The 23435-nt window shown below is 35.7% G+C and overlaps 1 protein-coding gene across 4 annotated transcripts in view; it reads left to right on the top strand.

Annotated features, from left to right (window-relative positions):
- The window catches only part of SUPT3H (SPT3 homolog, SAGA and STAGA complex component), a 277708-nt gene that overhangs the window by 6301 nt on the left and 247972 nt on the right, over nucleotides 1-23435 (top strand). For 2 of the 4 annotated variants that reach the window (XM_082758111.1, XM_082758110.1), the window contains exon 2: nucleotides 4808-4911. In XM_082758111.1, the coding sequence (XP_082614237.1) occupies nucleotides 4808-4911 (104 nt within the window). Of the gene's footprint in view, nucleotides 1-4807; nucleotides 4912-13781; nucleotides 13802-14674; nucleotides 14760-23435 lie in introns of those variants that run through there. The other 2 variants (XM_082758112.1, XM_082758113.1) reach the window with 2 other exon arrangements.

Raw genomic sequence — 23435 nt, 5'->3', positions numbered from 1 at the left:
TGTAAGAATTTGTGCAGGATCACTGTGTTTTTTCAGCAGTACCATGCTTTACACTGTCACAGACATAAGAAAATTTACAAAATCTCAAGGAAATATAGATAAGTTAGCTACGTGACTTGATTTTGCAAACACTTTGGGGGACTGAAAACAAATATAGCCAGTGACTTTATACGTTATTGAGTTATTATACACTATTTAATTATATATGGATTGAGTTTTGAGTAAAACTCTGTTAGGCCTTTCAGATTTGAATTTCCCTCCTCTGAGAAACACTTTTGTTTTAAACTGACCCAGCTAAGATGCTCATTTGTCTTTTGTTCAAAGTGAAAGCTGCAGAGATACAAGTTTGCTCTTCCCGATTAAGTTTTGATCAATTCTTGAGCAGAAATATCGGAGGGCTGGCAGCCCTGAGATCCTCACACAGCAACTTGGCCATGGTGGCTGGTGGAAGTATTTGAGAAGTATTTCAGAATAAAAGATGGAGCAGTATCTTTTTTTTTTTTTTTTTTTCCCCTTCTCCTCAAGGTTGCTTATGTATTTTCCAAATGAAATTAAGCAGCTTGGAGATTGGTGCTGTACAAGTCTAGCCTGTGTATTAAATCCCAGTTTCAGGAGCACTGGAACTTGATCTCTCAACTAGATCTTGAATAAATGCATGGATTGTACATGTGGCTTATGGATTGAACAGCTTTAAGTGTGAGTTAGTGTTGCTTGGGAACTTCAGTTGGATCCTATAAAGGATGGCTCTGAAGTGCAAGTCTGCCTGTCCGTTTTAACTCGGTGAAAAGGATGGGTCTACATTTGTCAAGAAACATCTTAGAATTGGTTTCCCCCAGCCAAGATTTATTTTCTTCTGCTCATTTATATGGAACAAGTGCTATTTTCTATTGTGACTGCTTTATGTGACAGATATCAAGGTTACAGTAGATGCTTTAAAATGTGTATTTATATTAAAGATTATGTATTTTTATTACACATACTACTGCAAGATTCTGATTATGCGAAAAGAATTTGTAAAAGCTGGAGCTGTCTGGATAAGACCTCGTAATTGCTAGTTCCAGCTAGCGTTAATCAGAAGTTATCTTCTCTTTGCTAGAGTTCATGATTAAAATACGGCATGTTGAAATAATCTGTGACCTAATCTGAACATCTGAATTCGTTTTGTAGAATATGGCAAACAGCTGCATTTCAGTTTGGGGCTAAAATAAATACAGTATATTGACCCACTGAAGATTACAGTAGGCTTTTCAGTTCCATGTTAGCTGTACTTATTGAAGAAAATTGATTTGAGAGTGCTTCTGCTTTTGAATGATTTTTTTTTTTTTTTAATGTCCGGAAGAAAGGAAATAGAACATACGGATGATGGGACTTTGATGTGTAAAGAAGTTAATTATCTAAACCATCAAACAAAACATGGGCTGTGGAAGTAATTATTGTGAAGGGTCTGACGAAGCCTGACAAGCTGTTGGTTTTATGTCAAGAAAATGCTGTACACCTGCTTGATTTGAAAGTTAAATCATTTGGTTGCAGAAGGAAGACCAGAGCTCGCAGGGAAGCAGTAGCTGATAAGCTTTCAGCTCCTAAACATACTGATACTAGTACAGATGTACAGCCCCTCAGGTTTTTGAAGGAGACTGTTCTAGCCCATTGGAAGCACCTTAAAAAGTATTTACTCCAAAACAGGACAGCTGTGAATCACAAGTGTTACACTGAGGTGGCAACTGTGGAATTGTCCCACGTTTTGGGGGGGAGTTCTGAATGGATGCCTCGTTAAATTAGCAGAAGAGACTCCATGGATAAAACAAAATGTCTGTACTGAATGTTCAAAGAAAATAGCCATGTCATTTAAATGATCTTGATAGTTGAAAAAAAAAAAAAAATCATTCAAACTTATACAGAGGATAAGGATTTTTTTTTTTCATCACTCAGTTTTGAAACTCTAAGGAACATACAAGTAGTATATTTCAGGATTTTTTCTAAAGCCATTTTTGGGAATATTAACAGAGATGTTCACCTGATTGCTCTCTCTGGGGTCTGGGTAAAATACCAAATATTGTAAGACTCGCCGTCGCCCATGGTGAGAGCTCATTGGCAAAGACTAAAAGGACCAGTTGTAGGAACATGATACATGCTTTGGATCTTGTTTGTGTAATGAAACACTATTTGCCAAGTGATAAAACCAAATAATCAAAAAATAAACTAATAGTCTGCATTCTGCAGATGATTACAGGTTTGGTCATATACGTAGAAGGCAATGGGTGTACTGATGCTTGCAATTAATACAGATGAAATCAAATGGAAAATGGGTGTGTTATGGGAGTTTGGTGGGCAGAACAATTTTGTCCAATGTTTGAGTAAGAGTTTCCATGGTTTTCAATGAAACTTTAAAATAATGCATAGTCCCACAAGATTGACTGCATTAATTTTTATTGAGGAAATACTGGTACTGTGGTATTGAATATAAATGTATAGCTACTATATGTGTCACAGTTTGTCTCAATGAAATAACAAACAGTAAAATGCAGATACATTTCCAAAATTTTTAGGCTGTGAGCATCAGTGCAGCTTCCTCTTTATTCCCCTCTGTGTGTACGCAGAGCTTTCCTAGAAACAGTCAGCTTCCTTCACGTTAGAGAGGCATTTTTTCCGTTTTTTGGTGTAATTCACTCATTTGACAATTGAGTTACTACGGCTCTTTGGTGACTGCTGCCTATGGCAGGATTCTGCCAGCACTGAAGCCTGGTGTAACTGCTCTTCTGATTAAAATCAGACTGCAGTGGGAGTAAGCATGTGATTAAAGTTACACATGTGCATAAGTGCTTGCAGGATGGGGACTTAAATTAGAATCTGCTTGAAGATAAACAGAAGTCTGTTTAAAATCTACTTGAAAGCACTAATAAAAATGTAAACTTATATGTAAATGCATAAACTTCTTATTATATTTGTTGTCCATCCATAAGCTATTATACCCTCAGCCTATGAAAATCCTAGTTTTGTTGTTCCTTTTTGAATGTGTCTTGCACTCCTTATGTAGTGTTAAAGTTTTTGTAAATCAGAGCCTAATATTTGTGATTGATCACAATGTTTTTAATGGCATTTAATATAACCGTTCTAGGTTATATTTTTAGAAAAAGAAATCCATCTTAACTTTAACGTTTAAAGTGAGAAAAGGTAAAATCTTATGGCAAAACAAGTTAACATCTGCTTTTCATTATCAGTGCTACTACTAATAGTACAGGGAATGATCAGTACAACTGAGATGATACTAGTGTGCAGCAAACTGGTTAGAAGAGGTAAAAAAAATAGTGGAAATGTGTTCTGTTTGTGAGAATTATTGCTTAGTGTGTGCAGTTCTGTGTTTAAAAAAAAAAAAAAAAAACCTTGAAGGGGAAAAATGAAACTCCCTATTCTATGGCTATGGAATTTTCCATAAATAAGCTTCGATTTCCCAAACTTGTAGTAATTTAAGATATATTTTAAAATGAATTTGGTTAAAGGCACTCAACATTTTATTAAAAAGGAAAATGTATGTGTGTTAGATTTACTTCGTAGAATAAGAGGAGAACTGTCCCTGAATTGTTTTTTTTTTTTTTTTTTTTTTTTTCTTTATAAGAAATATGCATGGCAAAGCTATAAAATATTTCACATAAAGTTATACCTCTAGTTCTGGAGGTATCATGAAGATGTGCAGGTACCACCCTTTCCTTTTACAGTGCATTTCTGTTTTAAAGACTTAAGGCTGGTTTTGTAGTCCTGCTGATGAAGAGAGGTTGAGGGAACTGGGGTTGTTTAGTCTGGAGAAGAGGGGAGACCTTATTGCTCTCTGCAACTACCTGAATGGAGGCTGCAGCAAGGAGAGTGTTGGTCTCTTAGGAGACAAGTGATAGGATGCGAGGAAATGACCTCAGATTGTGCTGGGGAGGCTTAGATTGGATATCAGGAAGTATTTATCCATGGAGAAGGTGGTCAGGCATTGGAACGAGCTGCTCACAGAAGTGGCAGAGTCCCCATCCCTGGAGGAATTCAAACGATGTCTGGACGTGGTGTTTAGGGGAATGGTTTAGCACTACTAACTTGTAGTGTTAGGTGTGTTTCAGAAAGGAACTTGTGATAATAGTGCTCATCAAATTTTACCTGGCTTTTTCTAATACTCTGTTTTATTCCTCTTGGTCTCAGTGGAAGCAGCACAGACTGATTTACCACTGCCTGCGACAGCATAGGAATAGAAGAGAATGTTTTGGGTAGCAAGACATTAGCGGCAATGAATATCATATATTCCAGAATAACAGTAATTTTAGTCTAATAATTTTCTTCGGTGCTTTTAGGGTACCTCTAAATGGGCTCCTGAGAAAATATGTTTAAAAATAGCACACGTTTCCAATTTTTCCTGAAGTTACAGTAAGCATCTACTCTCTCTTATGGTGTCTGTGTTGGGTCTCGGGCATCTTTTTGCATGCAGAACATTTATGTTCAAGTCCACCCTGAATAGTTTGTCTTCCCTTTTGAATATCTAGTGTGGAACGTACGTAGCAGCCATTGAGGTGAACTTCTTCTACAATTATTACAAGTTTCTCTTACGTGTTCAGTCACTAAAATGAAAAATGTGCTTTTTCAGTTGGCTTTCTTAATAGCTTTCATGTCATTGCTGCATGAAAGGCATTGTGAAGTCCTATATGAAACACAGAAGTAGGCCTGGAATTTCTAAGGCACGTACACTTTTATGAAGGGATACATAGTTGTTACTGTTCTTCCATATGTTCTCTTTTAAAATATATTTATAAGTTTTGTGTTTCTTTTGTTTACTCAGATGAGCAGCACGGTGGCTAGCCCGATGTCAGCGGTCGCCTCTTCAAGCACTGGAAGAGGGACAGGAAAATCGACAAGCTTTACACCTGAATTGCAAAGTATGATGTAAGTAATAAGTCAAAATACCTGGTAATATTGTATGCTTCTTCTAGCTAGCTCTTAGAATGTGTGTATAACAGGCAGGGGAGAGTGGCTATTAGTGATGAAACTTATGGATTTTTCTGGACTTTTTTTTCTGAATGGATTTTATTTCTCATTTGGAAAACATTCAAAGATAAAAAAGCAAAGACTTAGTTAAATAACAGAACACTCCCTGTACTGAATGGAGAGAAAAGTCTTGCTGATTCTATGTATCTTTAATGTTACTTTAGACATAATTTAAGACCTATGTTTCTCAATCCTTCACCAAAGAAAGCTGTTCCTGTTGTCCTTTTGCTTATTTAAGTTTTCTTGTGTTAACGTCTTCCTGTGCTAACATAGAAAGGTAGACTGCTGAGATCATAATATTGCACATGAAATTAAGATATGGAACAGTTGCAAATAACTTATCTTTGTAACAACTTTACTTCCTATCAGCCAAAAAACATTTGTTGTTGTACTTAATGAGACTTCCAGGCTGTTATGCTGCATGATTTTGTAGTTTACTTCTAAACTTTGGATGGTATATGAACAGGTGGGCTTTGTCAGTCTCAAAGGTACTTGCATAATCAGAAGGGTTCCTTCTGGAGAAGTCTTTATCTTGGCTAGTAACCTATTTCACTGGGCTGACTGCAAATCTTCATTTGGTGGAAAGCAACATATTCATCAAAAATGTGGCTTGCCATTTTTTTCCCCTTTTTATGTGTATCCAAGACACTGTACTGTTGGGATGGGGGGTGGGAAAAGTAATGAGCTTCTTCCATGTGGATTTGTGCTCCTGATTTATCAGGAACTTTAAAAAGTATTTCAGCTTAGAGCTAAAAGATATTTAAACTCAGATAGAAAACTAGGCTGTAGTGGCTCGTGTCTAAATTGTGCATTTTTCAAGATATATGATTATGAATGTTACTTATTGAGGGGGAGAGGATGCACATTTGCCAATTGCTGAGGTCAGCTGCACATAAAAGGGAGCTTTGCTTTATGAAATCTTGCAAAAATATCTTAAAGGATTTTTCCCTATGTTCATTTGTCAAAGTTGAAAACGAAATGAAGAAAGCTAGCCCCAGAGTACCAAAACATAAATCCACGTTCTCAAAAGATAGTGGTAATCATTGGCTCTTTTCACTAAAGTTTGAGCTCTGGAAGACTGTTCAGGATGTTGTTTAAGATAGGGTGAGTTAAAGTAGGATGGACTTAAAAGGGAATTAATTTTGGGCTACTGATCCTTACTTTGTCAAAGTCATTGAAAACACTCAATATTTGAAAGCTTCGTCATACTATGTTGCTTCATATTTTACTTTTTAATTTATTTTTCGTAAGCTATATTTCAGTAAGAATAGTCATAATGTTCATCTTCTGACCTGTAGGTGAGTAACTACATTTTAAAGGTAGAGAAGTTTTTCTGTATACAAATTATGGGTGCATCCTGATGGTTTTTATGATTATTTAATTATTTATTTACGATATTATTGTCCTTTTGATTATTTTTCTTCAGGTAATATAGTTGAATGTGTACTTAATTGTATATGTGTCAATTTTTAGGTAGTTTTATCTTAAATGCTCTACTCTCACCCTTCCAGTTTCCATGGTGTTAGAGCTGAATGTAAGAATAGGATGAATGTTAAAGCTTTATTTGTGTATTTATATTTACAAATATGTAAATATTTTTCCCTGACAGTTGTCTTCAACCAGAAAGAAGTTAAAGTATCTCAGGCCTCCACAGGTTATAATTATTTACCTGGATTAAAAACTATATTTGGCTTTTTGACGCAATGGAAATACTTGACATCTTTAGTATTGCTCTATCACTTTAGGTACTCTCCTTGTTTTTACTTCTTTTGTAGTTGTGAAGGAGTTCAGTCAGGAATTAAAAGGTGTCTCAGGTCACTTCAGACTACATATGAATTTGCATTTTTATTTGTTTTGATCAGCTATGGACATGACGATACTATGTAAGAAAAATGGTAAATTTCTTCCATGTCACATGCTAAAGAGTCAGGTTCTACAAAGAGTTCCCTGTCAAAAGCAAAAGATGTAACTCATTTTCATTTAAATCTCCTTAAGAGACTATTAGACTGTTGTAGGTGGAGCACGGGACACATTACATTAGAGTATTTTTTGCTATAATGTAAATGAGATAATGAACTATTTCCTGTGTATAGCTTCTAAAGGAGATGAGCGCTTTGTTACAAACCCAGTGATTTGCTGTACTGCGTTCCTTTTCAGATAGAAAATGTAGGTTTTCTCCCTCAAAAGAATCCTGTTCAGTTATTGTTCACATCTATAATAGTCATGTACACTGCAAAACACATCTGTTGTGCTTTGTGGAGAAAATAGCTCTAACTAGGCTTAAAAACAAAAGAAGAGCCAGGAAGCTTGGAGTCAAAGGAGGCTGTGCATCTCTTTGGGTCAGTATCTGAGGAGCCTGCGTTTTATTTAATTGTGCACTTCCTGATAAAGCATTTGAAACTACCCTCCCCGCCAGTATACACACGATCCTGTCAGAATGTAGAAGTTATTGTTGGCCATATAAATGGAAGAAATAGACATTTTCCTTTTGCTTCAGAACTGGTGAAGTTATACTTCGAGAACTATACAAACAGCTCTTCTGTGCGTGAAACGCTTTACACAAACAGTTTCATTTAAATAGTAGCAACTGAAGAAATTCCCTGAATGTAATGAGCGTGTTGAAAATTGCATTTTTTTAATTGTTTGCTTGGGGAAAAAGAATTGGGAGTCTTGAAATGATAAAGTGCCAGGGATGAACCATGTGGAGAAAAAAATGACAACTGTTTCTTTTGGCCTGCACCGCAAAATGAAGTTACCACTTTAAAAGAACTTTCCAGGCTCTGACAGAAGCTGACATTTTTTATAAACTACATAATTTAGGAAGTTACAGATTCTCCCATTTAGGCAATTTATAATAAATCCATGCTGTCATCCTAAGATCCTGGGAAACACTGAAGGCTGGAGGATTACAGTGCAGAAAAGGTGACATCTTTCTTAAAGAAAAGAAAATAGAGGTGGTAGCTGCATGGTTTCATTGTGAGGTTGAGGAGGAGCACCTATTTCACACAATTTATATGGAGTAATACGAAGAGTACCTTCGGTTTGTCCTGCCTTTCTCTACAAAAAAATGTGAAAAGATAAATTTGTGAGAAATAAGTCATGTTAGTGGCACTGGGTGCTAAGCAAGAATGGCATTTAGTAGTTGCTAATGTTAAAAAATGGACTGCTGGATCACGAGGACTTAAATGGCAGAAGAAATGTAAAGAAATTCTATCTTCAATGTAAAATATCCAATTCTGTTATAACCCTGCAGTGAAATCTGCAAGTCTGTGTTTAGTAGTGCCTCACAGTCTGAACGTGGTATCTTGTAAGTTTGGAACACGCAGCACCTAAATGTTGAGTAAAGTTTTGATTCTCCAGAATGCTTAAATTTACCTGTAATGTTAAGCTTGTGAGTGATCCCCTTTAAGGTGACGAGGTTATATGCATGCTATGTATATCACATATGCTATGCTTATTTTTTTTAACCGAAGCAGTAGGGAATGAACTGAATCCTTCTGGGAACTGTGTTTTTATGATAGTCTCAAAAATATTATTTCTGATGCATTTGAGGAAATGTACAGGGGTCTTGAAATGAAATCACAAAATACTGCAGAAACTTTGTCTTAAAACGCATAAATCAGTTTTTCATAATATGTTTATATAGATATATACACTCACTAATAAAACAGTTCTGGTTTTTCTATTGACGATTAAGACTTTGTTTTTCAGAATAAAATCTAATGTCTAGTGCTCCGCTAGTGACCTGTAGATTTTTCTTTGACTCCCACATTATTTATTTGTATTTAGTTATCTGGTTATGTTACTGTAGAATTATAGCAGTAAGGTGTTAAAAATTAAAAAAAAAAAAAAAAAGTTTCAGCAGGTTTCATGTGTTTTTCTGAGGTTTGTTTTAGGTGGTTTCATTTGGCTGATATACAACTTGTTTCCAAACTAACTGCTAACCTTAGGTCAGTTGTACTTAAATTATAGTTCTGCCCAGAAGGTTCTCAACCATGATGATTTCACAGTAGCAGCTAAAATTCGTAATTCGGTTGAAATCATGTGTTGTAATATAAGCACTGGTTATACAGAGAATTTCTAGAAACCGTGAAGTTCTAAATACTAGTATAGAACAATTTGCAGATGAAGGGTTTTTTCTTTCTGTCAATAACATGCCTTGAAATCAGAGCTATTTTAACTGTTTGCAAAAATAAAAAATACTAATTATTGTAATCTGAAGTCCATTCAGAAGTTGTTTTTATTGATTCAGTCTATTTTTTTGAAAACTCTTTAAACAGAGGGAGAATAGGCTATGTTCAAGATTAGTTTGTTACCAACAGAATAATTTTAAAAATCACGTAAGAATTTTACAATGGCAAATATATATTAAAAACTAATCTGACACGTTTCAGTTCACTGTATCCTACAGCTTCATCCCGTAGGTGACCCCAGTGTTCAGTTTTGTGTGCTTCAGCGCTTATATATCAGCTAAAAAGTTGTAGAATTGGGCTCAAACTTGATGATAAATCTTGGAATTACATAGTGCTAATTAGTTATGCTTCATTATACTTTATTATCAAAGAGTGTATTTGTGTCAGCTGCATTCTCAGTGCCACCACATGCAGTGTCATTGGTAGTGGTAGCCTGTATTACCTTGTTAATGCAAGCTGGTTTAAAATAATGCCGTTTTTGTGAATTCTGTGTTATTTTATTTTCAGACTCAAAGTTGTCCCTCCCCCTATCTACTTTATATGCGTTTTGCAACCACGTATTTTGTCTGAAAAACAGCTTTTTTTGTCAACTGTAACATGATTCTATGTTTTCTTTATAACAGATTTTTTTTTGTTTAAGTGAAATGTTGAAAATGTGGTCCTTCAAAAACAAAAAATTAAAAACAAAAACAAACAAACAAAAAAAAACAAACACACACAAAACCAAACTACTTTCCATAACAGAAAAGGCCCTACTTTCACTACTCTGTTTAGTCAAAGTTGCCTATTTTTATGGATACCACTACAAATGGATTTATTTTTCAGGACTAGCTCTTGGGTAAACATACCTCGTGGTGCATTTAAACAAGGAATTCTGTCACTGAGACCTCTCTGTTGGCTTGTTCATTAGCTGGCTGTGTGGCTGCAGATTGTCTTGCTTGAGAAGATACAGATACACATTTTCTGTAAAGTTTAACTCTTCTCTTTGTTTATGTTAGAAATTGGCCTTAATGCAGGGCAAAATGCAAATATGTGAGAACAGATTTATTTTGGTCGTTCTTTTGGCTTCAGTATATAGTGTGAAGACCATCGTGCTATAGAAATATTTAGGATGATGCTAGTTAGCTGCACAGAAGGCCATGGATAGGCAATACGTTTGAATTTAGAACAACTTTAATTCAATTTTTAATAGTTTATTTTTCAGGTGCATATAGCTGCCTATAACTCCAGTGATGAAAAAAAAAAACCACAGTATTTTATGCTTAAAATGTAAATTTAAACATTTTTTTTGCATATTTGGTTCAGCTCAGAGTTACCAGAGCAAGGAAAAACACTGTTGCCTAAGTGCTTTTTATAAAAGTTAAAAATAAAAGTAAAAACTTCTAACTCTGTAGATCTGTGGCACTGCTGTGGAAAAGTTGCATTGTTATAACTAACCAAAACTCAAAACTCAGTGTAGTGACACTGTGCTACACCACACCACAGGCAATATCTGGATGCTCTGTGTTGACATAGGAGGTCAAAAACACGATCCCTGAACTAATCTTTTGTCCCACTAATGTATTTAGATAACTCCTGCTGACTTGAGTTGGATTAGAATTTGTTCATCACTGAATGCCCAGGAAGATTTTACTGGTGTGTCCCAGTACTGGGTCTTAAATTTATTTTCAAATAGAAAAATGCAAATGTTGTTAATAACGAGTGCTTTTGTATGCTAAAGTAGCATTTCCATGTCAGTTAGAAGGTTCAAGGAACTTGTTTCTCAGTGCTGAAGAAATGCATACCGTATATAACATGAAAGGACTACGATGCATACAGGTGTGTTTTGCCACCTAGGTTTTTGTTTATTTATCCAGCTCCAAGTATTAGAATAATTATAATTAAATACAGAATAATTATAATTAAATACTTCATTAAGATTACATGCTAATTAAATAAAAATAAATATGCATTTTATGCTGTTTGCAAGACATAACTCCCTTTTGAATATTCTACCTAAAGTGTTTTGTTTTATGAATTAATAAGAAAACTTTTAAAATATTCTCTATCTGATTTCTAGCTTCTGCTGCTACTTGTTTTTTGATAAACATCTAATTTATTATCCTGGTCTTCAAAACTTTGTTTTTTATAATTCTATTTGTGATAATGGCCTTGATTACTTTGTGAGTTGTTTTTTTTTTTTTTGTTTGTTTTTTTTTTTTTTTTTTTGTTTTCTGTTTAACACCCAAATGTATAAGATGACTGGCCCTTGTGAGCAAGCATAAACACCAGAGCTACCATTCCCCTCATGCCAGGTTCCTCAGGAGGTTTCCCCTCATGCCAGGTTCAGTTCTTCCCCGGGAGAAAGAAAGTTTTTAGAGTGTTGCCTTTCGTATATCTTAGGTTTCTTGGAATGCAGAGTGCATGCGGGCCCTGATTCTATTTGAAACAAGTAAATGATTATGGTGACTAGGAAGTTATGCTGAATAGACAGTCCATGTGATTGTTTTTAATAAAATGGTGCAGGATTCATGCAGCTTGCAACACCCAATAAACATGTGCTTGAGTTGAATATTAATAATAATTTGTTTTATCTTACTGTAATGAGATATGATAGTATTCACAGAACCCTTTTATGACTATAACCTTATGACTTCAGTCGTTCGTGTGCCTATCCCTCTTTGCTTTGAAGTTGATCAGCGAAATCATCTGACTCTGGATAGTTCATTTGGAATGATAGTGGAAGAAAACAGCAGTAATGACCTGGCTTTGGGAGCATTCTGGTTAACCAAACTGTAATTTGGGATTGTAAAGAATTTCTCTATTCTGTCCTGTACTTGTTTACCATATCTGAACCCTGAATTTTGCTGAGATTGCATTGTTCAAAAATAACCAGTTTAGCCTACTGAGCTGAAAGCCCTCTCTGCAGACTTTTTTTTGACCCTTTGCTAAAGACAGAATGGCAACAGATGTGATTGGAACTTATTTACCCAACAGTGTTTTTCTTCTTGTGTCTACCTCATCAAATACATCAGGCAAGAGTGGTACGAGATAGAAAACTAGGAGCAGAACTAAGTTTTTCTTTCACAGGTAGGGCAGATTAGAGGAAGGACATTCCTTAGAGGAATTGCTGCAGATCTTCCTGCTGCTGAGGTGATTGGTTTATTTTTAAGCTTTAAAAGGCAGAGTTTCTTCTGTATACAGCCAATAGCACAACACGATTTTGTTGAGGAGGCCTGGTAGGGTTCAAACAACTGATGCTAAAAGACTTAAAAGCTGAAAATGGAAAACTGTACCACGTTTCTGTACCACATTTTTAAGTGTAGTTATTTTAGATGACCCTTTAGTAATACCAAAGTTACATTTTACCATTTAGTAGCAGAATTCACTTGAATGATACCTCTCAAACATCACGTCTGAAATGTGCTCTATCTCTTGCCTTTCTCCTTTTTCTGTTGATTATCTCGTCTTTGCTTATGAAGGGGCAAAAGGATCTTTCTTAACGTCCAGTGCCCAAGCAGCCTCTTACATGGAGAAAATGCAGTGCTGTGTCTCTTCACAAACTGCTGAAGGAAATTTCCCGTAACTAATTTCAAATTTGCACTCATACTCAGAAAGTTTGCAAAAGAAACACATGAAACACATATGGGGAAAGGTTAATGGGCTTAATCTGGACAGCAGTTTTTACCCTGAAGAGAATTAGCTGAAGTTTAGCATAATGAGATGCACAAAACCCAAGTAGTTCTGCTCTACTAGCGCTGCATTTTTCTCTTGAAAGTTCAATGTTAATATAGGTTTTGCAGTTAATTTGCGAAACCTGTTTTTATAAGCACAGGAAGAGTTCCTCTAAGGAAGGTTACAACATGCACGGTTCTACTTAGTTATTTGTTCTGAGTTGCATACAACTTCTCAAGTATGTCCTATGTTTGGATTTTTCTGTTTGGTATGGAAGTATTTTAAGATACACGATTCCAGGCTTTTAAAATGAGATTCCTGGAATTCTCTGGTTTCGGATTTTGGTAAGTTACTTTAACGTATCTTCTAATAGCAAAGTGAAAGACTTTTAAATTTGGAAGTGAACTGTCCTTCTGAAGTGAAGACGTACAGTTGGTATTGTAACTGAATACCAATTAAATCATAAGCTAGTATGTTAATCGAGTTCAGTGTTTTCTACTTGTTTTCTCAAGTGTAAAAAAATAAATAAATAAAAAAGTAATACATTGGTTCTAGCAGAATGAATCTGAAAATCTAGTTTAAGTACAGCCATAACCATAACTGGTGAGTGAGTCGTTTCTTAACTGCTGAAGTCTTTAAACTGCAGCTGTATAACTTGTAATTACAATTTATTTGTTCTAGTTGCATCTAATTTGACAGTACAGATTGTATGTGTCAGTACGCAGCGCTGTAGTAGAACATCATTTAGCTGTGCAGAACAGTAGTGGGATAGATGCTGTAATTATTGTGTGTGTGTTTTCTTTTGTTCTGCTGATGTCATTGCACTCTGCAGAATTGTTTATGGTTGTATCAGATAAGGAATTGGAAGTTCACAATTGGAATATGTGGGAGCAGAGTCAGAAGGAGCAGAAGGAGCCTCTGCAGACTGCACTGTATCTTAGGTATTTGAGTCACAATATTCTCATCCAGGTGCTCTTTCTGCTCCTTCAGCTGTCTGCTATTGCTTTGGAGAGGAATACTTCTGTTTTTATTTATTTATTTATTTTTATTTTTCCCTCTGAGGCACAAAGGCTCTAGAATCCTTCCCAGCTTTTGCTTGTCTGATGCTGATGTCTGCCACCCCTGGTATGGAACTGCCTCTTCGGAGCTACGAGATATCCCTTAGTGGTTAGAGCGAGGTGTTTGTGTTTTTCTCTGTCATTGCGATTGCAACATAGTAATTTAGATTATGACGTTCTCCCTAAATTGGTCTGTAAGGTGATTAGTTTATCCTCAAATCCCACACTGGCTCTGGGACTTGCAATAAAAGAGCTAAAGAGTGAGAGCTTAACATCATCACTTTTTTTTTTAATACAAGTCTCTAAATGGCTTTATCATACCTTTAATTTCCATTGGATGACTCCCTCTGCTTGCTCTTCCAATTGACTTTGTTATATATAATATATAAAAATAATATATAATATACTGCATATTAAATATTGCTGTTTGTTATCATTTCTAATGTGCTAGATTTGCTGAATAACTGATACTATTTCTTTTAGCTTGGCTTTAGAAATGGTAAATAATAATTTAGCAGTTGTGATATAATTGGATGGTAGAAATGTCAGTAAGACTAACGGCGGAGTGGGAGGAGGGTGGAGACAGGACACGTACAAGAATAGTCTAATGGCAAGTGTTAGGTTTATTCTACAAAATAGTATTGGCAGTTTCTTAATATGTTAGCAATGATGTGCTTTTTTGGCTTTAAAATAATCCACTGCCCCAAACACGTAGTTTATGCTTAAAGCTCTTTTTTTTTTTTTTTTTTCATACAGAAAATGCTGAGCAGACAACTTACTTGCTCTTTTCATTTGGTGATGGTGGCTTTGTGTTTCTACTTGGGTTTTCGAACAGAAAGCTGTAAGCACTTTATGCTGTTAAAAAACAGCAGCTTCTGACCTAATGTACCCTTGTCTGAATGATAATGTTTCTTTGTTACTTATTTTTAGCTCAGATTGTTTTTCTCCCCTTTCCCCTAACATGATTTGTACAACCTTTAGAAAATTGAGTAGTTGTGGTTTTGAATCATCCTCCATTTCTAGACTCAGTGAGTATTTCTGAAGAAGCTCTGCTTTGCTTATGTGTGGGTCTTTTTCTTACTTAAAAAGGCAACAGCCATGACACAGTCTTACGCCTGGAAAATGAAGATGCAATGCTATAGAAACTCAGTAGGCTGTGTTGTGACCCTGGAAAGGACAATGTGTTAAACACTCATTTAAGTTTTGAACCAGTGTTGTATCACTAGCAGATGGCTTGTTGTTCTCCTTTAACTATGATTCAGAGTCATTTGGATAAAATATCTTGAAGGAGTGTGTTTTTGGTCCTGAAATAAAGCATGACTATCCATTTTGAAACTATAGTGATACTTCACTATGAATCACTCAATGTTCAGCTCTTTGTTTGTGTAAAGCCTTCAGCATATCTAGTCCATGCCTAAATCCTGTTTGTGCTTTTGGTGAAGTACAGCAAGATAACACAGACATTTGATATGTACACAGTGATATAAAAGCCTTCCAGGAATACAGTTGAGTTCCGCCAAGTATTAATACATCTGGCTATTTTAAAACGTGGGGAGATGGCAAATGAATTTCATGGTAAACTATACTCTCTTATTAAAAAAAATTAACACTTTAGCATTAGGAAGGGTTCCTGGCGTTCCACAAATAACGTAGCTCTCCTCTCAACCATACTCACAGTTCGTAGTTGTTCAGCTTTTTACTCTTGAGTTTTTCATAGGAAATCAAGAACCTGAGGGTTAGGTCTATGCTTTTTTTATGCGATCATACAACTTGGGTTTCTGTTTAAATGGTACACACACGTGGGCACATACACACTCATTATCAACAGATTCTGCACCAGTTAAATAATAAGACCATAGAATGGAGTCATGCAAAAGGTGAGTTTGGAAGGGATGTTTGGAGGTCATCGGGTCCAGCCTACCTACTCAGACTGTATATCGGTTTGCTCCACAACTATATGAGGAAACTGTGTATTTATTTTATAGTCTGCTTTGTTTAACTTCTGTGACCTGCAGTAGAAAACTGCTTTATTTCCAGTGTATCTAAGCTAGTGTAACTACTCTGGAAAAAAACTTATAAATGAACACTAGACCTTAATATTAAACAGCATCTAAAGTTACGAAAGAATTTTTAATTTTGTGGAAAGTCCCTTTCAGTAGCCCAGTTAAGAGGAGAAAATATATAGTCCTTATGGAAGGTATGTATCAATGTGGTTTAATAAGCCACTATGGCTGCTTTTTCTGCTAGACTGCAAAGCTAGTGGAGATCTATATTTTAAAATATAAACAAAGTAATTCTGCATATTTCCCTGGGAAAAATAAATAAATAAAGTTAACAAACTCTCCCCAGACCCCAAACACTCTGTTATCTGCCTGTAGTTTTGGGGAAACTTACGCACAAAGTATTGGAAATTACTGTTTCACTGACCAGTTATGACAAAACATACTGGTAACATTGTGTTACTGGTAACACTGTGTTACTCTTAAACCTGAAGTGTATTTTGCATTACTGCTATAGTGCTGAAATTTATTATGATTTTTAAAAAAAACGTTTTTCAAAAAGCTTTAAAAAGTTTGAGCCAACCTTGAGACTTTATCAGTTATTTGGAAAAGATGGAAAAATATCCCTCCATTCCTCTCTTTTACTAAAAAAATGCGTTATTTTTATTAAAATAAATACTGTCTGCTTCTTTGTGTGCATGTATGTATCTACAACATTTTGTTGACCTCAAGTTAATTTTAATCTGTTTGCCTAGCTATCTAGGAAATATCATGGGAATCAAAATGTGAGCATGCAGGAAGAGATTGATTTGTTTAAATGCATTTTCTTGAACCTCCTGCTCCTCAAAAAAGCTACCTAAAGAAGTCAATGTTTTGTAGCTCTTGGTAGCTTTAAACTGAATGTCTAACTGGTTGGTGGCAGGTTTGTGACAGGCAGATCTCTTTTCCACAAGTACCTTTCATCTAATAGTTAAGTAATGAGGTGTAGTTAATAATGAGTTATTTGGCAGCCTGCATTGCTGTCTTTTGATTTGCGATCTTAATAATGAGGACTTCACTGTGGTATACTGGGTAGTATACAAAAATATATATATATATTTAAATGTATGCATATTTGTGTGTGTGTATACAGACTTGAGAGAAGAGCAAACATCTATTCATAGCATGATGCTGATATTAGGGGCTGAATAAGACTAACATGTTGTCTTTTTAAAGGCTGCATGGCTTTGAGAACCATAGAACTGCACAGGACTTTGCTTGCTAATATAAGCTTTGATGCAAGTGAAACCATTTTTCACTGTATCATTTGCTAAGAGGGAATGCGGACTCTGAAGATGATCAGAGTAGTCTTTTGCGTTTAATGCAGAAAAATGCTACAGCTGTTAGACTTCCTAAGCTTCTGCTGATGCCCTGACAATTCCAGTTTTGCTTTTTATAGCAGACAGATCAGTCGTGGAAATCAAAGTTTGTGCAACTCTGAAATGCAAATCGAATGTGTAATGCAAATCGTGTAATTAAATCTATCTGTATGTAAACTACCTTTTAAAAACTGTAGGTTTATAAATGTTGATCGTTCTGTGTGCTTCTAGGTCTGTTTGTGCTTTCTGAACTGAAACGGCCAGTAAGTAGCCCTGTGTAGGGGATGCTGAAAAATCAAGTAAACTGAACCAGCTTTAATGCATGCTGCACAACCAGGCTAGATGCATATCTGGTGACATTCAATTGGAAGGCTCTGTAGCTAGTTGGCAAGCTTCCTTCTGCTCTGTTTCTCTATTAAATGCCAATCTTATACTTTCAAGAATGAGACCTTCTTTGGAAAGAAGTGCCTTAAAACAAACTATGCCTTTGAGTGTGCACTGGCAGGATCTTCCACGCCACCTGCCCAGGCAGGACCCCTGCACAGACGTACTGCTCTCGTTATAGTGACCACCGCTGCCTTTGACATGACATCTCAGTGTCTGTCAGGTCCTTTTATGCTTCAGAAGACTAAACCAGATGTGTGTGATCAGCTTATGGAAAAAAAGCACTAGCGTTTCATCTCTCTTTCTAATGAATTACAGAACTATTTCTGAAAAATGGGCAGCTTTTGAATAATCAAAGTCATGTATATTTCTGGAACTGGGATTAGGATGGCAATATTTATCTTTGAATTCTTAAGACAGATAAAAATCAAAAGTCCAAACCACCAGCTATTTTTGTTAAATGTTTAGATTAATCTAGAGAAATCGACTGAATCTTTAAAATTGCTTATTCAAATGTGTATTTAAGAACTTTATGCTGAGCATTTCATTTCTTTCTTAAAAGACTTCTCTATATGGCAACGTAGCTTTTGAGGGAAAGATATTATTTGATTAATCATTATGATCTTTTTGAAACAGGCAAGTCATAACACTATTTTCTCAATTGAAAATTGAGGCCTTAGGCAGAAACTTCTGCAGACCATTTAAAAAGTTTTAACTAATACTTTTGTCTTCTCCTTAGCAATTTCAATAAAGCTTTCTTTATTCCGACAGCTGATGCTATGAAATACATTTAATATCTCTAAGGATGTCTGACTTTTTTTTTTTGGCAACACTAGTTCCTCCATTCACACTTAAGTGAAGATAGTTGTCTGACTGAATAGAAATAAAACAGGAATTAGATTTATTTTTTTCTTTTTGTGTCATTCTTTGCTACTTATTAGCTTGCATCATGGTTTTCCCTGCATGCCAAGTGTTTCCATCTACTGTTACAGACAAGTGTTGGTTGCTGGTACCAATAACAATTCATATCCACTCTTCTGAAAGACTAGCATCCCCTCCAGCTGATGATAGCTGTCATTGCTATGGTTATTTTGATCGTGTTTTTTTTTTTTTTTTTTTTTTTTTTCTTCTTCAAATGTGGGGTAGTGAAAGCATGAAGAACAATTGCTGCTACTTTACAGAGGTATCACTGAGTTTATTTTTGTGGTAGGTGAAAGACTTGTATCTTTCCCTATATCTCTGTTTTCACCTACTAAAGAATGTTTTACTGCTGATCACAGAAGCATAGTTATCTTTTATGCAATTGAGCCTTTTAAAAAACAGCCTATGTACTACAGCCAAAGCTGGTGAAAAACCTATTGCAGGGAGTTTTAAACTTGGAGGAGGGAAATGATGTTTTGGATTGAAGGAAAGACTATTAAAACTCTGCAGTTGCAATTGTACACATAGTGCAGTAGTTACAATTTAAATTTGATTAATGAAGCCTTCTTGATATGTTTGCTTATAATTTATACAACAGCTTTTGTTAAGTGATCTTTACTTTTTGCCAAATGAAAAGGCCAAGTATTTTTTTCAAAGAAGTGATGACGAGTGACTTGATGCAGTCTTCCTTTTCACCTCGTCAATATATTTCCTTTCTTATCTTTTGAGACTACTGGCAGAGAGATCTGTATAATTGTCTTTATATCTTCTTAACCTTTTTTTTTGGTCATCAGTCTTGAATTAAGTATTAGTCACATCTCTCAAGTCTTTCTCAGGTCCTCTATCTTAAAGTATTCAGCTTGACTTGTAAGTCAAAGTGGGTGGGCTTGGACACTTCAGACTGTCTTTGAGTTGAAAAATTTGTCTGCAAAGATGTCAGTTTCCAGAAAACTCTGCTGCTTTGTTCAAATTAACAGGGGATAATCCTTTACCAAAAAAAAGAAACACAGTGTTTTGATTAGGTATGTTTTTCCAGGAGGGGGTTCTAAAACGTATCTGAATCAAACCAGCACTGCTCTGTAGTGAAGTCTGTCAGCTGAGTTCCCTAGCCACTTGTGCCATCAGTGTTAAAAAATAAAAATAAAAATAAAAATGGCAGCTTAACTACCTATTCAAGGCACATTTGCTGCTGCATATTTAGCTGCTATTTGCTACTGAAGCAGTATGAAGCAGCTGGAGCCAGCCAGTTAATTTGTCTGAGCTCCTTTTAGTAATATTTAAGAATATACCAAAAAAAAAAAAAAGAAAAAAAATCCACTGTTTATTATATATTATGATTAGCATGCATATATTATGATTAGCATGACTTTTTCTTTGCTGAGTCAACGTTCAGATGCTTTAAGACTTGCCTGAAGTTATCTTGAACAAATCTGAATTTCACTCTCAACAGGAAAAAACATCTTGTGGAGCTGATTCCTATCCTCATAGTTTGACTTCCTTGTTGCAATTACAAATCAAAAATGAGTTGGGCATCACTTATCAAACTCTGTAGTAGGATATGGATACGCATTTTTATTTTTTTTAAATATATACTTTACATGGGTTATCGGGATGATTTGAAATTTTGAGATGGATATTAGTATCAACTTTGCTGGGACTGTCATAAAAGTAGTTGTGTGTGTACTTAAGTGTTTCACTAAGTAAGGCCTATTTATAAATAAAATCTTTCACTCAAATGTTGTCAAGCCTAGTGATTTTTTTTAAGTCATATTCTGCTTGAATTTGAGCATGCAGATTTCCTATAGATAAATGAGGATGTGAGCTTATACCAATTTACATACTCTGTCATACTCTTGAGTATAAATGCTTTTACCCTTATTAAATAGAAAGTTGTTCTTTCCCCTTTCATTCAGGAGTAATAACTAACTGCAGAATAAAGGTGGGCATCTAAACACATCTTTCAGGAGTAGCTGAGTCACTGCAAAGTTTCCATCCTACCTTTTCCTCTGGAAAATTAAATATGTGCAAAAGCCTTTACCTGTGTTCAATGACTAACAAGTAAAATAATCATTGATAAAAGATGTTTGGGACTGGGAGGGAACTACTTTCTCTGGGCTGGGTCACTGAGGTAGGACAGCAAACTGTCTCACCTGGTACAAACTGTAGCGAAGGGGAGTGTTGGACAATTTTCACAGGACTTTTTTTATGCTTATAGTTCCTAACCTGTTCCTCTAATGCAATGATGGCTGTGATACCTGACTCCTCTTGTTGCACAAGGCTGTAGAAGAAGTAGGACTAGTGTGGACTAGTAGTGCTAGTGACCGTGGATATCATATGAAAATATGTTGGATGCGAAGGACATACATGTTTGAAATGTTTCTTTAACTTTTTCACATAGATCATGGTTTCTAAAACTGTTATTAACTCCTTATTTTTGATCAGGTAAAAGGTTTTCTAATTGAGCTCTTAGATTCTGTATATCTCGTTATCTCCTACATCCTCTGGCTATATGTCAGTCCTGATAGTGTCTGTAAGAATGACTTGAACACCTGTCCGCTTAGTTTGTGAGCCTTCTTAATTGACAGATTTTCTTCCATGTTTCCTTTCTTGAGGTTATTCACCTTACAATAAACAGTTGATTCTCTGCATTTTTACTCTTGTCTGATTAATTTTATACTGCTAGTTTCAGACTTTCTCTGACTGATCCTTTTCTCCTCAAACATTTGAGAGCCTTCCAGCTTGATGTCATAGTAAATTCCAATAAGTGTTCCAATAAATACTGTTCCTGTTCTCTCATCGATGCTGAATGTATTAACCTAAACAAAAACGGGCACAGGATCTCCCTGTGGGACTCTTAAAAATATCTTACATTTTGTCATCAATATGAATTACAGTTTGCAACACTTCCTCCGCAGTGTGATACTTATTCTATTCTGAGTTTGCAAGTTCCCATGGAGAATAGGTTGGCAGCATTGACATTTTTTTCTGGAGCCAAGTTGCATTGATTCTGATGCTTCGTCTTTATTGACAAAGCCATTTTTTTTTCTTTCAAGTTAATCAGCTGGGTTAATATGACATCTATTTGTTCTTGATTAATCCATTTCGATTGTCTTCCCACCTTGGTACCCTACAAGTGTTTGTAGGTTGACCGTTTCAACTTGGTCAGGATCCCAGGAGTAGCAGCAGGTTGAGCAAAAAGGATTGATGTATGAGGACCAGATGCGGGACAGTGCTTTGTGTATGGTGTGAACTGGGCTTTTAGGAAACTGGCCTAGAAAGAACAGAATAATCGTGTTTTGTTCTCAGAATCCTGTGTGGCGTTGTTGACACAACCAAGTCTCGGTCAGTGAGGTTTGAAAAAATCATAAATGCTTTGAATTTTTTTAAAAATACTTACTTGCAGCCAAAATCAGTTTTCTAGTTGAATACCTTCAGTATCCTATCCAAAATAGGGAACAGCTATATTTGGTGATGGCACAATTGTTAACATTGCTATTTTCAGGTTCAAAATATGCTTATGCAAAGAAAATGGAAGTATTTTGCTGACAATATTTGCTAAGCATTTTTCCAGCAAGAACCAAAATTACTAAGTCCTGTAGATGAGTCATCAGTATGCCTTTAAAAGTTATTTATTTATTTTTAAGGACAGACTTCTCAAATGTTCATCAGAATAAGTTAGCCTAGAGTAAAGGTTGAAAGAAACAGATGTTCAGTGAGGTTGAGCTGATGATGCTGTATATAAAATTTCTGCTATTGTTATTTATTTAGGTTTTCCTATTGGAGTTGTAGCTATGGATAAGTATTTTTGTTATGGTAGGGACTGTACAGATGTATATTAAAAAACAATCTTTGAAGTTCCTGCTAAAGAAATGAAAGATGCCAATTGGTTGTTATGATGCCTAGGATTGCCAGTTGGCTCTGACTCAGAAGCAGGAGTAGGAGTAGAATGCGTATCAGACACATTTCACACTGCTGTCTGCAAATAAGACAGCTGAAAGAATTTTATTCAGGTGATCACGTTCTTTTTAAACAATTTTAAATATAGAATAATATAATACTACTAATAATAAGAATATGCTATATGGACGAAATATATTCAAGTAAATTTGGAATCAGCTTCTTGCAGGAGTTATGCCCCATGCTATAAGGAAAAAGAAAGACGAAATAGGAAGATAGTGTCTAAGTCTAAACACTACTGAAAGAAAGGACCATTGACATCTGTCTGGCATTTGAAAGCGGACTCTTTACTTTCAAGACCGGAGGTAGAGAAGGTTGGAAGTACAAGAGGTGGGTAGTAAATTGTGAAGAGACAAGCTTGCCAGAGTCTGACTCTTGGCTGTGAAATGAGAATGTTACAGTATTTCTAGTATTTGAAAATGTGGGGAGAGTCGTTAAACCAAAACAATCAGAAATGGGGAAGAGTTATGGGGAAAAAACAATGGGAAATGAGGAAGAATTATTAGAAGTGCCATGAAAACAAGCCGAGTTACTCAAATTATACGTTGTCAAAATGTATGCATTGCCTGACCTGTAATACTTCCATCACTCTAAGAACCCGTATGTCATCAGGGATAAGAATTTTTGGTGCTCCTCTCTGTTGTATAATGCCAGTCACATGCCAGATAGATAGCCTGTCTCATCTGTACAATTTCCTTTTTGAGTCCCTATAAAACAGCCTTGCAAAATATGTTCCCAGAGCCCATTGTCTCCTCACTTTGTATTCCCCTATTCAACCCATTGAAATTAAATTTTAGGGTTCCAAAAGTATCACAATTGCTCCTCTAATAGCTTGCAGGCTTGAGTAGTCAAGTATGGATCTTTTTATGTGCGTGCATGTGTCAGTGTGTATACATG

Source organism: Aythya marila (assembly GCF_965140915.1).
Source record: "Aythya marila genome assembly, chromosome: 3".
In the NCBI taxonomy this organism is placed as follows: domain Eukaryota; kingdom Metazoa; phylum Chordata; class Aves; order Anseriformes; family Anatidae; genus Aythya; species Aythya marila.
Note: the sequence above shows the minus strand (reverse complement) of the source record. Positions and strands in the feature narration are given on the sequence as shown.